The sequence below is a fragment of the Rattus norvegicus genome, chromosome X (assembly GCF_036323735.1).
Source record: "Rattus norvegicus strain BN/NHsdMcwi chromosome X, GRCr8, whole genome shotgun sequence".
Classification (NCBI taxonomy): domain Eukaryota; kingdom Metazoa; phylum Chordata; class Mammalia; order Rodentia; family Muridae; genus Rattus; species Rattus norvegicus.
In genome coordinates, this window is record NC_086039.1 from 108218556 (window position 1) to 108233008 (window position 14453).

Genomic DNA, 14453 nt, shown 5'->3' on the forward strand with positions numbered 1-14453 from the left:
CAAATTTAAACATTGTGATAGAATTTAAAAATGGGCTAACCTGATACATGCTGAGAAATGACAGAAAGAAATGGGTGAAAGTCTTTATTGGCTATATACTCAAACCAGAATACTTCTATAAGAAGAGAGAGCTCATTAAGGTTACCAGACACACAATTCATATACGTAGTAGTCTTGGATCTGGCCCAAGGCAGTTCAGAGAGTGTTCTTTGGAACTGCATGCTGCGACTGACAACATGCGCACATATGCATGTTGTGTGTCACATGGTTAGCAGTAAGGCATTAGTGATGCTAAGCAATGCTCCACGGTGAGCATGAATAAAATGCCTCAGATTCAGGTTGTGTTTGATTGAAAAAAATAAAATTTCACTTTTACATAAAATTTTTATACAATGTATTTTAATTTTATTTTCCCATCCTCCAACTCCTCCTAGATCTTCCCAGTCCACCTAACTTGATATGTGCTCTCTCTCACTCTCTCTCCCCCTCTCTCCCTCTCTCAGAAGCACAAAAATTATAATCAAACGAGAAGATATGAAAAATGCCAAAACAAAAAATTCAAGAATGCATGCATGCATGCATGCATGCATGCACGCACGCACACACATGCACCCACAATGGGACCTGTCCTAGGGTTTGGTTGCTATACCCAGTGACCTTCTATTGGAGAAAACTGATTTGGAAAATTATGTCTTTATATATGCATTCAGAAAACTTTTACTGTCGGCCAAAATTTGCTGCTACCCCCTGACTCAGTTATACAACCTCATACACAGTCAGAACACACGTGGCTGTCGTCAGTGCATCCTTTGGGACAAGACAGTAGGACAGAGGTAACCAAAGATAGGACAGTAAAATAAGGAAGAGAAACAGAGTAGGAAGGGGAGGGGAAGTCGGAGATTCTACTACTAAGCATGTGTTTACAACAAAGCAGTCAGCCCGCTGTGGTACCACATGCCTGTGATGTCAGCACTTGGAAGAGGAAGGCAGAGGAATCAGAAGTCAAAGGTCATGGTCATCTGCTATGTATTGAGTTCAAGGTCAGCCTCAGCCACTGTAAATTGTCTAAAATTGTGTGCAATATGCACAAACACACACATGAATATATCTTATGTATATATGTATGAATATATGTATATGTATATGTATATGTGTATATGTATATGTATGTGTATGTATATGTATGTAATAGCCATATGTCTAAAAGGAAGGAAGGGAGGGAAGAAGAAAGAGGAAGAAAGGGAAGGGGAGGGAAGGAAGCTAAGCCTTAAGTATTAATGTTCTACTGAATGCATAGCTAGAGAAGACCATGTCACTGGAGATGTAGTTTCACTCCACAGCCCATCCACATTACAACCTGGCACTAAATATTGCTGCCCAGGTGTGCTGTCACCTGCCCATAGTCTCAGTTATCTAAGCGTCAGAGGTGGAAAGATAGCTTGAACTCAATGTCTAGCAAGACCCACAGGAACATAACAAAGTGCAGGCAGGTGACTTACTTCTGTAGTTAACATTTGATGGGTGACACATTTCTATATCAAATCACATAGACTTTTAAGCTGTACTGGAGCTCTGGACCAATTGAAAATCCCTGGTAACATGCTATAAGGCTATAATTTTACGTGGTTTTTAAAACATTTGTCCCACTGAACCATTGAAAATGATTTTTTAATATTAATGGTTCTGTCCTAGTCTCGTATGGCAAGTTCTTAATCTTTAATGTGTAGCTCTCCTTCCCCCATGAAGGAAGAGACATTTTATGGTAATATTTTCCCTTGGATGCTATTTTCCTCAGCTTTCATGTATACCTTCTTCAAGCAAGGTTTCTGAACGCGTTTCATAGAATTCTTACTGTAACAGACAACTCGTTAATTAACACATCAGCATTTTCCTTTACTCAGAACATATAGGGAGCTTTTCATTATAGCCATAGGTAAGAAAGAGCCAAGTTAGAATCCAAAAACTGTACGTTTAGGGCTGAACCACGAGGGGGCGCTATGTACCTTTCTGGTAATAGACACCAGTTGACCCCAGAGCGTGGCTCACACCTTATGATTCCAGTTAGTTGTAGGATTGTCTCTGTGTTTTACAATCCACACTTCCCGTTGGGCTTCAGGTTTCACCAATGATAGGTATAGGTGACAGTTTACACACTTTCCTGTAGTCTGTATGACGCAGTTTGCTTGCAGGGATCTTGGGGGCTTCTCTGAGGAAAAGAAACAGAGCCCTACTAGTTACAAGCCAGGACTGATTGTCTCGGGTCTCCAGCTGACCCACTGAGTGACTACTGGCCGAGCCACTCCACTTCTGAGTCACATGCATGTATGCATGAGGACCACCTCACCCACTCTGCTAGGCTTTAGTAAGGCACTTTCTCAGCAGAATGTGAAGGGTGAAAAGCACCAAATTTGTCACCTAGGAAGTGCTCAGCAATGGGTAGTTCTGAGTGACTTCCGGTTTAGGCAGATGAGGCCTGGCCCATTCTCCACCAGCCTGGCACTGGGGTGGTGATAAGCCTCCCTCCTCTCTCTCTCAATAGTCCCTTGCCTCTGATAGCACTGTGCCTATAACTATCATTCCAAATGCTTCCTTCTCTGTGCCAAGTCACAGGTCGCCATAGTCCCTTCTTCTGTGACTCCTTTCAGTGGCCTTCAGCTTTTCCTGGCTACTGGCCCAGAGTTCACATCCTCTGACTCACTTCCCTCCAGGCATAACTTAAACCTTTTCTTCTTGGCCCTCTCACAGGACTATATGCGTTTGCCAGACCCTGGTCACTTGACCTCCTGGGGCAGAGGGCTTCAGATCTCAGGGCCCCAACCCCTACTTCCTCCATTCTCCATCACTGTAATCATGGGCAAGCACGATGACTTCTCCAACCATTGCTTCGTAGAAGCCACACTCTTAGAATGAGTGTAACCATGAACAGATCCTTTATTATCTCTGAACCTCCAGTTCCTGGTCTATAAAATGTGGGTAATAATAGTTGCTACACTTGGGGATGTTGTAAGGATTACATGAGGTGATTCATATAAAGAACTTGGCACTTACAAGTGTCCAGGTTATCGGTTTTTAATAAAGCCTAATCTAAGTCTCAGCTTCCCTAACTACCCGTCCCTCAGAATTGCTGTATGTCAGTTTCAGGTTGAGTCTCCAAAACTGCTACTTAGGAACGCTTCGAGAACTATCTGTGGTTCTGCCATGCCTCACAGTCACTCTACCCCTGTGTGTGCTCTTCAGGATGACCAAAAAAAAAATTGCCTCTTCCAGTTCGGTGGCATTACCAACCACCCACACACCCTTGACTGAACCTCTGCGGACCGTTTGTCCCTTTGCCTCCCCAGACTCTGGTAGTAAAAACTGGGGTCTCGGGGTTGGGGATTTAGCTCAGCGGTAGAGCGCTTGCCTAGTGAGCGCAAGGCCCTGAGTTCAGTCCCCAGCTCCGGAAAAAAAAAGAAAAAAAAAAACTGGGGTCTCAGGGCTGGAAATATGGCTTAGTAATTAAGAGTACTGACTCTTCTAAAGGATCCAGGTTCAATTCCCTGTATACACATAGTGTCTGTGACTCTGAATCCAGGGGAATCTATGAATCTGCTAGCCTTCTCGGGCACTGTATTAGCATAGTGTGTTCATATAATGGCAGGTAAAAACTCATAGATATAATTGTTGGAGGTTTCTTATTAATTTTTTTCACATTATAGATTTTGATTATTTTCTTTCTCCTCTCCAAAGTCTTCCCAGATCCTCTTCACATCTCTACCTTTTTTTTTTTAACATGGCGACCTTACTTATTGGTTTGATCTCTCTGGCCCCTAGCACTTATTGTATCAATGCCTATATTTCAAGGCTCAAATACAGCCCCGCTGTCATCAAGTGTGGTTACCAAGTAGGAAACAATCCATGCTGGGGCAATGATGGGTGGCACACTAGGACAGAAGAAGTTGGAGGAACTAGAAAGTGTCTGGATTTTATGCAGATATTTTTCTCCTGCATCTACGGCACGGCACTGCAGTTGTTGTGAGGTAGGGCTCACAGGCTGTGCTTAATTAGAACAGAACATTCCAATCACTAAGCAACCATGCAGGGGAAGAGGATGGAAGCCATTTCAGGACACGCACACACTGAGAGGAACAGAAGACAAAATGTCAGTCCAATAAACAGCATGTGAGTAATGGGGGTGGGGATGAGGGTGAGCTGCGCTCCTTGGAGTAGGGAATTACGACTCCAAAGGTTTTAGGGTCTCTAAACCCATGAGGATTTATGGATTCATAATTCTAAGCTATATAATACTTTAAAACCAAGGATATTGGGATTCCAAGGACTTTAAATCCTTATAACCTACAGTAGAAGAAGAACTTGAGCAAATTATTAAATGCTTGGAGCTTAGGATCCAAAACAAGGATTTTAGATGAAACACCGGACATGTTAAAATACTAATTAATCCCTCTTCATTTTCAAACCATTCTTGACATTACCCTTGGGACAGTGTTTCCAAATTGTCTTCTCCCACAGTCTGGGGAGCTTTAAAGGTATTTTCAAGGAGGATGAAGAGAGTTTGCTTACAAGAGAGAGTACAAGAGGGATTCTGCCCACCCCCTCTACCCTACAGTTCAGTTTTCCAGTTCCCTGGGACAGCGATACTTTTATCTGATTTACTTGTTAGACTTCCACATTCAATTCAGAAGAAAGGGTTTCCTGCTAAAGACTGTCAAGTTTTAAAACCTCTGTCCCAGAACAAAGGAACATCAAGTCTAAGGACCGTTTGAAGGTAGAGAGGCCCAACAAGCCACAGTAGGCCTCTCTTTGTGTTTTAATCATTTATCAACACTGTAAGCTTTACTTTGCCTGGTAAACCATCAAATGATGACAAAGATTAACCAAAGAGGCCTCAGACACACTCATTAGTTAAATAAATCAGTCACCATCACAAGCAAGCCTGGAAGCATATTTCTTTTATAATATCAGTAATTCCTAGTTCAGATGTTAACACTACAGTGACTGCCGGCTTGTGAGCAGTCGTCCCATGTGTCAGAACCCACACTATTTTCTTTATTCCATCTCACTGAATCAGCACAGTCACCCTGACAGCAACCATCACCAGAACCCTCATGATAGGGATAAAGAGACTAGAGCTCAGGGTGGATAAGTAACTCACCCAAGGTCATGCATCCGGCTCCTGGGAGATTCCATTTCATTTACCAGAAGAAACAGAATGGACTGAAGGAATTTAAAGAAGTCAAAGGTCAATGGCCTGATAGCCTGCTTCCCAGACCAAGGTTCAACTTTAACTGATAGATAGCCCCGTTCCCTGAGTTTGACGGCCTACTCCAGCATGTCCATCCCTTTTAAGGAAGTCTCTGCTAGGGCTCAGAGCTGGAGCAACAGGGAAGAGAAAGGAAAAGAGTCACCACTGTGCTTTTCAATAAGATGGTGTTAGCATTTCCCCTCCCCACTTAAGGGAGTGGGCTAGTGGATCAGAAGTCCTCCTCCCAAGAGCTACTTTGAGAACACTGGAGGATTTTTCCTTTCCAATTTTCTGAGCCCTCTTTTAACGTAGCATGCGAGGTTGCATGGGATATCAAATATAGGAAAGGAGGAGGCAGATGTTTTCACTGGGTGTGTGAGGACTTGGGGGCCTGGAGACACTCCCCATAAAAGGGTAGTATGAGGTACTTCTATTGAAGGAATTAGAGTTTAAAGGGCCCGTAAGAGGAAAGCCATGGCGGGTAGGCATTTAAAGTCACAGAGGAGTTGGAAAGTATGCAGTATTTAAGGGCAAGCAAAACAAAGTTTAAGGGTGGAGAGATGAATCTGAAAAGACCAGCAGAAATCCATAACTAGCAGTAGGCACTGTAGTTCAAGTGAGAGTTAAGGCAGGAGGATTGCTGTGAGTTTGTGTCCAGCCTGGGCTGCAGAGTACCTGAACAGCCAGGGCTACAAAACAAGTCCATGTCCTAAAAAGGCACGGGGGCGGGGGAGGACTGGGGCTGCAAACACAAAAGCAGATAACTAAAAAAGCCAGAACAGCACAGTAAAGACCTAATTTGTGAAGAAGATATAGCATCAGAGGCCTAGCCAAACAAGCATGGGCTTTTCCTAACAAGAGAAGCCATGGTGCCTTGTGGTAAATCTATGGCAGCCCCCACCCCTCAGAAAAGAATAAACCGTAAACCACAAGTCTAATTGTTGGTGAGGCAAGGACATGACCTTATTTGGTGGCCAGTGTGCAGACAGATTGTGAAACAAAGGGCTGAAAGTAAGTCAGAGTGTTGACGAATAATTGGGACAGGAGTTAACACAGCTGGAGCTGTGGTAGACACTGGGGGAACCAAAGAGATACAATTGACAGGAGTTAGTGGGTGCCTAGGTGTCTCTCTTCACATCAAACAGCGGCCCCTAAGGGTTAAATGACTAAGCACATCTCACTTTTACCCAAGTCCACATTCTCTACCCATAACTCTCAAACTCTGTGTGTGTGTGTGTGTGTGTGTGTGTGTGTGTGTGTGTGTGTGTGTGTGTGTGTGTGTGGTTGCTGTGGTGACAGTGCTTTTTCCTTCCTTTTCTAAGCTGCCCTTGAAGTGTAATCAAGCCCGATTTCACAAGTGAACAGAGAAGGCCTCAGCAAAGAGGCTCTGACCCCAGCATTACATTCTCAGAGGAGAAAAATCTGTCAGCTGACCTGAGGTAGAGGTAGAACAAAGAGTTGGCCTTGGGTTGGTCTCTGACCCTCTGCCTATGGCTTCACAACATGGGCAGAGTTCAGTTAAGAAATCAGCACAATTCCAAGAAAAAAGCAAACATCATTCCATTTATTTTTCTCCTGACTCACCTTAGGCCAATACCCAGACTAAGTGAATAGCAGGCAAAGTGGGATGCAGGTCCCCAGATAAGCAGATTCTTAAGGTTCTTCTTCCCTTCCACACCCTTCCCTTCCCTTCCCTCCAGATGCCTTAGTATTGCTTGGAACTGGTGTTGGTATCTTTGAAAACTCGAAAGGCCCTGAGGAGTGACTGCTCACTGTACAGGGGTATCCTTTCTGCTCTACTTCATGAGGGCTTCAGAAATCAAGTCTTCCCTAGTCCCTTCCAGGCCCGAGGAACCTCCTACTGTTGGCACAAGAGCAGCCCAGACAAGAACATGCCAGAGGCCTAGACTTGCAGGCCAATCCAGAAAGCCAGGGTGAGCTAGACAGCCTGAGGACACTGGTTTCAATCCAGAAAAGCTGGGTCTGGAGACGCTTTGCTAATTGATGCCCTTGGAAACCTGCCAAGTTTAACTGGAATTGCTTCAATTTGGACTGGTCGAGTATGGGTCAGGGGAATGAGCTGTGGCCTCGTGTGGTACCCCCACACACCCTTCTGCTTCAATTTCATTGACCTCTTCCTCTTCTTCCTCCTCGTCCTCCTCCTTATCTTCCTCATCCTCTTCGCTGTCGGAATCCTCATATAAGTTGATGGTGGCTTGGACAGGGAAGTTGTGTAGTAATATCTCCCCAGCACTGTACAGGTAGTCAAAGGAGCGGGACCTAGGCCAGTAGAGCCTGTGGACAGAGAAGAAACGGCACCTAACTTAGGCAACTCTCAAATGCAGAGAAGCCAGTAAGGCCAAGAAGGAAGTCAACCTTTAAACCCGTAGCTAGGTACAGTGAAGGGCTGAGAGGGAAAGAAAGAAGAAGCTGTGGTACAGAACCTTTACAACCATTACCGAATGGTTCCAAGAAAGAACATCACCTCTGGCAGGCCTACCACAGTGGTATACAGTGAGTCATCCTAGAGCCAGTGGAGTCTAGTACCAGCCTCACTAACCCCTCCATCATTCCAGTCCCTCTCTTCCTACTAAGGAATCTTTCCTTGGTTGGAGTCATGGGATTTCCATTCTTAGAGCTCAGTGACAGGGAGGACCTCTGGGGAAAGTCACTTTGGCCTATTAGGTTCCATGGCCTCTTTCCTCCTGCGTCATGGCCTTGTCATGAGCATCCATAGTACTTGTGGCTATTTGTCACAGTCTGAACTTGAACACCAGACACTTACCTGACAGGGTGGTGGAACTCTGAGTCAGCCTTGGCCTCAGCAGCTGTTGCCTCACCAGCAGCCTGTTCAAATCAAAAGATAGCATGTGGCTTAACTGCCTCTCCCATATCAAAGGTTCAGAAACCTGCAGGTTTTGACCATCTCCAAAATACTGTAGGCATCCCTTGGGATCCAGCCACCTCCCAGCCCTGCCCTACAGCAAGGGGTCTGTCTTCGATCTGGTTGAAAATAAGTCAAAAGAGTCATGGGGATTGCTTTCTTTCCTGACCCTGTTTCAGTGTCCCAGTGTCCGTTTGGAGGCTATCCAGGGGACAGAGTTCTCTTAAAGGATGAAACGTTTAGGCAGAAGAGTAAGAGAGCACTGAGGCAAGGGACCAAGGGACCTGGATCCCAGCATCAGCTCCACAACACACTTCAAGCACAGCCCAGGTCCCTTACCCACTCTATGCTTTGATCTCCTACTCTCATTTGTCATGGAAACCTTGGTCCTGCCTTCCTCCCAGAGTTACTGTGGGAATGAAATGTTAACAGAGTTGGCAAAATGCTGCCCCAGATTGGCATCCCTGGACTGGGGTCAGGGGATTTCTGAGAAGGGACATGACTGTAAGTGTCTGCAAACATGTCACAGAGCCTCAAACTCACCCAGTCCACCAGGCTCCTAGCCTGCCTTGGCTGGTCATTTATAGAGGACAGCCAGGGTCTCCAAAGATAAGCTTCTCTGTGGCAAAGAGAAAAGATAAATTGGTACAGGAAGAGACCTAAACATAGGCTTCCTCTGATCACAGAACTGACCTTCTGAAAGTTTGGTTAACAAGCCATGTGTTCCAGGCTCCACGGGACCTTCTGTCCCGTGACCACTAAGCCAAGGCTGTGACAGATACCCCCCCCCCCCCGCTCCAACAATGTTATCACAACTTTTATTCCACTGTTTTGTCATTTTCTGCCTGAGCCCATTTATGCTTAAAGATATGTATGAGTATATCTGAATCCTTAACCCCTAGTACAATGCTTTGTGCAAGGAGGAGCTTGAGCAAACATTTGTTGAATGTGAACATGAAATGTTTTGGAAGGGAGAATGCCTGTTATATAAGGAGTATCTATCTTACTGCCTACTTCTGGCATTAAGTAATTGAGAACAGAATCCTGCCATCTTTCTAGTTGGAGAAAGGGTCTAGAATACTCCTGGGCCCATTGCTTCTCCTCTAGACTGCCAGAAGCAAGGAAAGGCAAATGTGGCATGCTCAGGACAGAGGCAGCACTCCAGCCAGAGGTCTCTTTAGACTTTGGCCCTTTCACTCTGTCACCTGCCACCATCTAGGTCCCATAGTCCAGGTTGCATTAAGCCTAGCTTCCACAGCAGCCTCTACTGTTCCCTCAGTGAATTGTATGGACTACCCCAGGAAGATCAGGCTACTTGGCTCTCAGCTTTGCCAATGTTCACTCTTTCTCTCAGTCCCTCTTCTGTCACCTGGAGTGAGAAGTGTTGTGAAATATTTCCAGCCAAAGGTATAGAGGGAGGGCTGAGGCTCTCTGTTGGCTCTCCCCCTTCAAAGAGAACGAAGTCTACCACCATAGGTGTCACACCTCCTGCCCTCAGCTCCCTAGGTTCAGACTGTCAAAGGCCAAGTTCTACTTACCGTTCATTCTCAGCACCTTCTCGTCCATTGATTTGTGCTAGGGCAGGGGCTTGGGCCAGGTCCTGGCCATGGGGGGCAGCATCAGGGGCAGCATCAGGGACAGCATCAGGGGCAGCATCAGGGACAGCATCAGGGGCAGCAGCAGGAGCAGCTGCAGGGGCAGCAGCAGGGACAGCAGCAGGAGCAGCAGCAGGAGCAGCTGCAGGGTCAGCAGCAGGGACAGCAGGGTCCATCCTTGGGACACCAAGCCAGACAGCTTTTCCAGTTCTCAGAACCTTCAGCACTCTTTTGGCTTTTCCCCTAGAGACCCTTTTATAAGCCCTGCCTTGACTCATCAATTATTCAGGCAATGCAAGCATGGGGGATGCGGGATGCTGGTAAAGATCTAGGGAGGGGGATCCTGGAGAGAGAGCTGTGTTCTTGGGTGTGAAATCTCTCCCAGTTGAGTAAACAGGGTCCAGGGTGGAGGTGAGGGGTCTGCTATAGCTCCAAGTCAGTAAAGAAAACAAAGTAGGGGCAAATTTCACACCATTTGTGTGAATTTCCCAGGCAGGACCAGGTCCCAAAGTGGAAAGGAGGGGCTCTCATTAGTACCCAAAGGTACCCAGGCTTGTCTGGGACAGAAGGCTGAATACCAGGCCTTTAGCAAAGCTGGTTCCCAGTGAGAAAAGAGAGTGAGGGACTCACCAGCTCTTTCAGCTCAAATCCCAAGTAGATTTGCGAGGTGGACCCGGATAAAGGGTCACTGCCATGAAGCATGTCACGTGCCTTAGAATAAAGAAGGGTTCTGGGTGGAGCAGGTTCAGTCTCCTGCTGGGTAAACCTCAAGTCATCTTTCAATGCCCTCCCCTCCCCTCTCACTGCTCAGTTGAATTGCAAAAGTGCCTAAAACCCCCTCAGCCTAAGCAGAGAGTGGTCTGGTGTGGGGAGCGGAGCAGGCCCAGGGAGTTTTCAAGGCAGATTCCAAATGGCACAGCTCAGTTTCTAGTTTTGGAGCCCAGGTGCTGGAGGCTGGGAGGGTTCTGCCCAGCATTGGGTTGCCAAAGGACCATCCCAGGCCTCATCTCACGTGAGATGAGGGTGCTGGCTCAGTGGTCCCCAAAGCCTTGCCAACCTGAACACTCTGTGACAAGAGCTGGGTAATGGGTAGTGACCCTAGAGAGCCAAAAGGTTTGAGCAGAGCCCTTGGCATTAGCCAGCTTTTTGGGCCCTTGCCAAAACGCTTCCAGTTACAACAACTGGCAGGCACTTCATGCTTAGAGGTTTCAAAAATATTCCTCCTGACCTCAGTGGCCAGCACCTGCCCGGATTTAGTGTCTTGGATATTCATCACAGCCTGGCTTGTAATGGTCAGAAATTAGAAACAACCTCAGTGTCCAATAATAGGAAACCAGTTAGATTTATTAATTGTGGTCAATCTTGTAGTCACAAACTAAGCAGACAGTCAAAATCATGTTATCAATGCAAAAGCTTGTGAAAGCTAGATGCCAAATGCTGTGACGAATTTTATCCCCACGGCTCCTTATCAAGTTCCCACCGACCACCACTCTGCTTGGATTCTGACCCTATTCAGATCTGTCCAGCAAAGAAAAGAATGAAAGACGGAGCTAAAGATATGGATGGCTCTGTGGCAGGGCAAACGCACAGCAGGGTTTGACCCCTATTCCCAGAAAGGAAAAATGAAAACAACGACTCCATATAAAAATTGTCCTGGTGGAAGAATGTTCTGGTGGAAGAATGCGTAAACAGCCAATGTGTTCAAGAGCGAGAAACATCGCAAGTTTCGAAAATATCCCTCAGGATAATCCCATTTGATAAGGAAAAAATGTACAGAATGCTCGGGGAAAAAGGCTGGTTAGAGGAAAGGCTGTTGCAATGTCTCAGCCCTGGGAGTAAGAGAACAAGGTGGAGTTCTACCTCCTTTATGGTTCTATGATGTTTTGAAACAAGCTCCTCACCTGAACCGATACTGTTTAGTGAACAAAATGTAAAAATAAATGAGAACACTAAGTTGAATGGCTATGAATGTGGGGCCAATTTGGAAGGGTGGTAAAAACAGGCCGTATACCTTCTCAATTAGTAAAAACATTGCATTTATGTTTTCCTAACCCAGATATGTTATTTATCCTTTCTTCTAAGTAGAAGAAAACCAAACAGCATTTTTTCTGTGCATACTGTACATTCCACATTTTTTCTTATCAAAATGGGATAGTCCTAAGTGATATTTCTGAAACTTAAGCTTTTCACTCTTGAAGACATGTTCAAATATATATTGAATACATATTTAAAGAATATATATTAAAAACAGTAAATATTCTCTGTTTTAACTGATGAATAAAATTATATATATACAAATACACACACACATATCACACACACACACACACACACACACACACACACACACACACACATATATATATATATATATATATATATATATATATATATATATATATATATATATATAACATCTGTCCAGGAAGCACGAAAATTCTTTGGGAGACAGCAGCCATTTTAAAATACTTGAGGATTGGACCTCAAGGAATTATACTTGTCCTGTGTGACTTCAAAGACAGAGAGAGGCCCATGGATAGAAGCTAAAGGAAGACTCATTCTGGCCTAGTCTAAGGAAATGTTTCTAACGATTCAACTACCTAAGGGCCTGGCACTGTACCTACCATCCACAAACAGAGGTTTGTTATATGAGGTAAAATGAGTCCCGTGGGATACACTACCTAGGACTGGGCTAAGCTCTCTGATGCTGAATTATAAGTTGGAGCTGGATGCTGGATCTAAGACAGGGATCCTGTGAAAGTTTGCTAAAAGGAAGGGTGAGGCCAAGAGAAGGAAGTAATAAAGTCAAAAAGACTGGGCTGAAAAGAGACAGCCTACAAATCAGAGAGAACCCAAGATATATTGTCGTATACTGGAATCTTTTTGGCTTCTCTCTAGGTAACCTCTGACAATCCAAAAGAGGTCAGAGGGAAGGGGAGTGGGGATGCACATATTTCTCTGCAGGTCCCAGGTCATTCTCAACCTGACTTAGTTTTGTCACCCACCATGCCACCTTTGATCTTAAACTGGTATTTCTTCAGCTTCTCCCTTCCCTCCCCAAAGCAGGCTTCATGGATTGCTTCATACTCACATCCAGCGTGCTCTCCTAACTCCCAGCGAGCGTTCTGCTTGTCCCCATCTGTCTCCACAACTGTTCATTCTCCTGATCCACCTGCTCTGACTGCTGCCTCATGAGACTCAGCTTAGAGTCAGCCAGCCATGGAGGAGATGAAGGCACTGACCAGTGCCTGTTGCTGAACCAAAATATCTGAGCCTATCTCTTGTATTTAGTACAGAACAGGAGTGAGGTGGTCAAAATGGTGGCAGGAAAGGTCAGGCTAAGCCAAACAGGGCAACTGCTAATAAAGGGTGATTAGATGTCACCTATTTTCTCTATCAACAATAGCATGCAGGCTTTTGTCAGTTATTGTTTCCTCAGACTTTTCTGAGAGGAATACTTGCACTGTCTGGGCCCAACACTTTGGTAAGCATTGCTTGGCAAAGAGATGGCCTAGAAAGAGGAAGGTGTTGTGGCTTCTGCCCCAAAGGGCTCAGAGCTTAGAGGGTGGAGGAAAACCATTTAGTCTCTGCCAAACAGGAACCCCTCCACCAACCTCAGACAGGTTCCCTTGTCAAGGCCCCTGAGCAGCCTCCAAGTGTCTCTGGGCCTCATTCCAAATTTCCTTCAGCAACCTACCATATTCCTACCCCACCCTTCTCCCTGCTCAGAACAACATCTCCTCCTACTTCCCTGAGAAAACAGAGGCCTTCAAGCATGGATTACCTCAGTGCCCTGCCCCAACCACCAAAACCGACTTGCCTCTTCAAAGTCCTTCCCTCCTTCCACCTTCCCCTAACAAGGTGCCCCTTTCGTTAAAAGCTAATCCCTTCTCTCCTGAGCCTTGGCCTCATCCACCCTCCTCTGTGCCCTCCCTCCAGGACAATATACTCATTCCCTATAGGAAAACCCAGCTTCCCCACACCAGAGTATTAACCACCTGTTGTTGTGACTTCCTAAAACAAGGGACACCCCCCATTTCTCACACGAGTCCTCTTATTCCCCTAATACACTCTCTCCCTGTTTCTTTCTCTCCCCACCTCCTTGCCTTGTTCTCTTCTTTCCCTCCCTCTCAGGTCTGTTGAAAGTCTCTTCTGGACTCCCACTTTTCTCATTCACACCTCAGCCAATGGCAATTTGGCTCCAGTCCCATCATCTCCTGACAAGTCACTGACAAAGGTCACTGATAACCTCTTAGTTGCCAAAGTCGATGAACTCTCTGAACTGTAGGTCCTCTTTCTAGTCCATCCCCTTGCTAGGGAATGCCCAACAATAGACCCTGTTGGCCAAGGGCTAAGATTTCAAATCTGTCTTCCAGTTTTGCTCTCCACGATACTCTTCTTTTTTTTTTCTTTCTCTCTTTCCCTGTCTGCCTTCCTCTCTATCATCTCTCTCCTGGAAATTGAACCTCACAGTTTCTTCTCTTCTTCCTCCTCGTCCTCCTCCTCCTCTTCCTCTTCCTCCTCCTCCTCCTTCTTCCTCTTCGTCATCATTATTATTATTTTGGTTCAGGGTCTCTGTAGCCTATACAGGTCCTTCTGCTTCCACTTCCTGCTGAAATTTCAGGCATGCTCTACCAGGCCTGGCTGAGAGTCTTTGAAGCTGACCTCTCTTCCTTTGCTCATTTCCCCACTTAGTGAGCCTCAAATCCAGATGATACAGTGATTTTTTTTC

At 45.7% G+C, this 14453-nt stretch overlaps 1 protein-coding gene across 2 annotated transcripts; it reads right to left on the reverse strand.

Annotated features, from left to right (window-relative positions):
- Positions 1–6777: 6777 nt before the first annotated feature.
- On the reverse strand, positions 6778–12982 carry Ripply1 (ripply transcriptional repressor 1). 2 transcript variants are annotated; one of them, XM_063280530.1, is made up of 4 exons: positions 12813–12982; positions 8670–8745; positions 8028–8089; positions 6778–7537 (listed from the first exon to the last, which is right to left on the reverse strand). In XM_063280530.1, exons 1-4 carry the CDS (start codon positions 12878–12880, stop codon positions 7285–7287), a joined length of 459 nt encoding a protein of 152 aa, XP_063136600.1. In that variant the 5' UTR covers positions 12881–12982; the 3' UTR covers positions 6778–7284. The 2 variants fall into 2 exon arrangements, with proteins under 2 accessions (XP_063136600.1, XP_038956384.1); XM_039100456.2 differs by lacking the exon at positions 12813–12982 and adding an exon at positions 9665–10897.
- Positions 12983–14453: the final 1471 nt, after the last annotated feature.

Coding starts and splice junctions, on each gene's coding strand:
- Ripply1 (XM_039100456.2), bottom strand. CDS start 9,999: ATGAGTCAAGGCAGGGCTTATAAAAGGGTCTCTAGGGGAAAAGCCAAA. Junction 8,746..9,664: donor GAAGGTGCTGAGAATGAACG/GTAAGTAGAACT, acceptor TCTTTGCCACAG/AGAAGCTTATCTTTGGAGAC. Junction 8,090..8,669: donor CTAGGAGCCTGGTGGACTGG/GTGAGTTTGAGG, acceptor TGATTTGAACAG/GCTGCTGGTGAGGCAACAGC.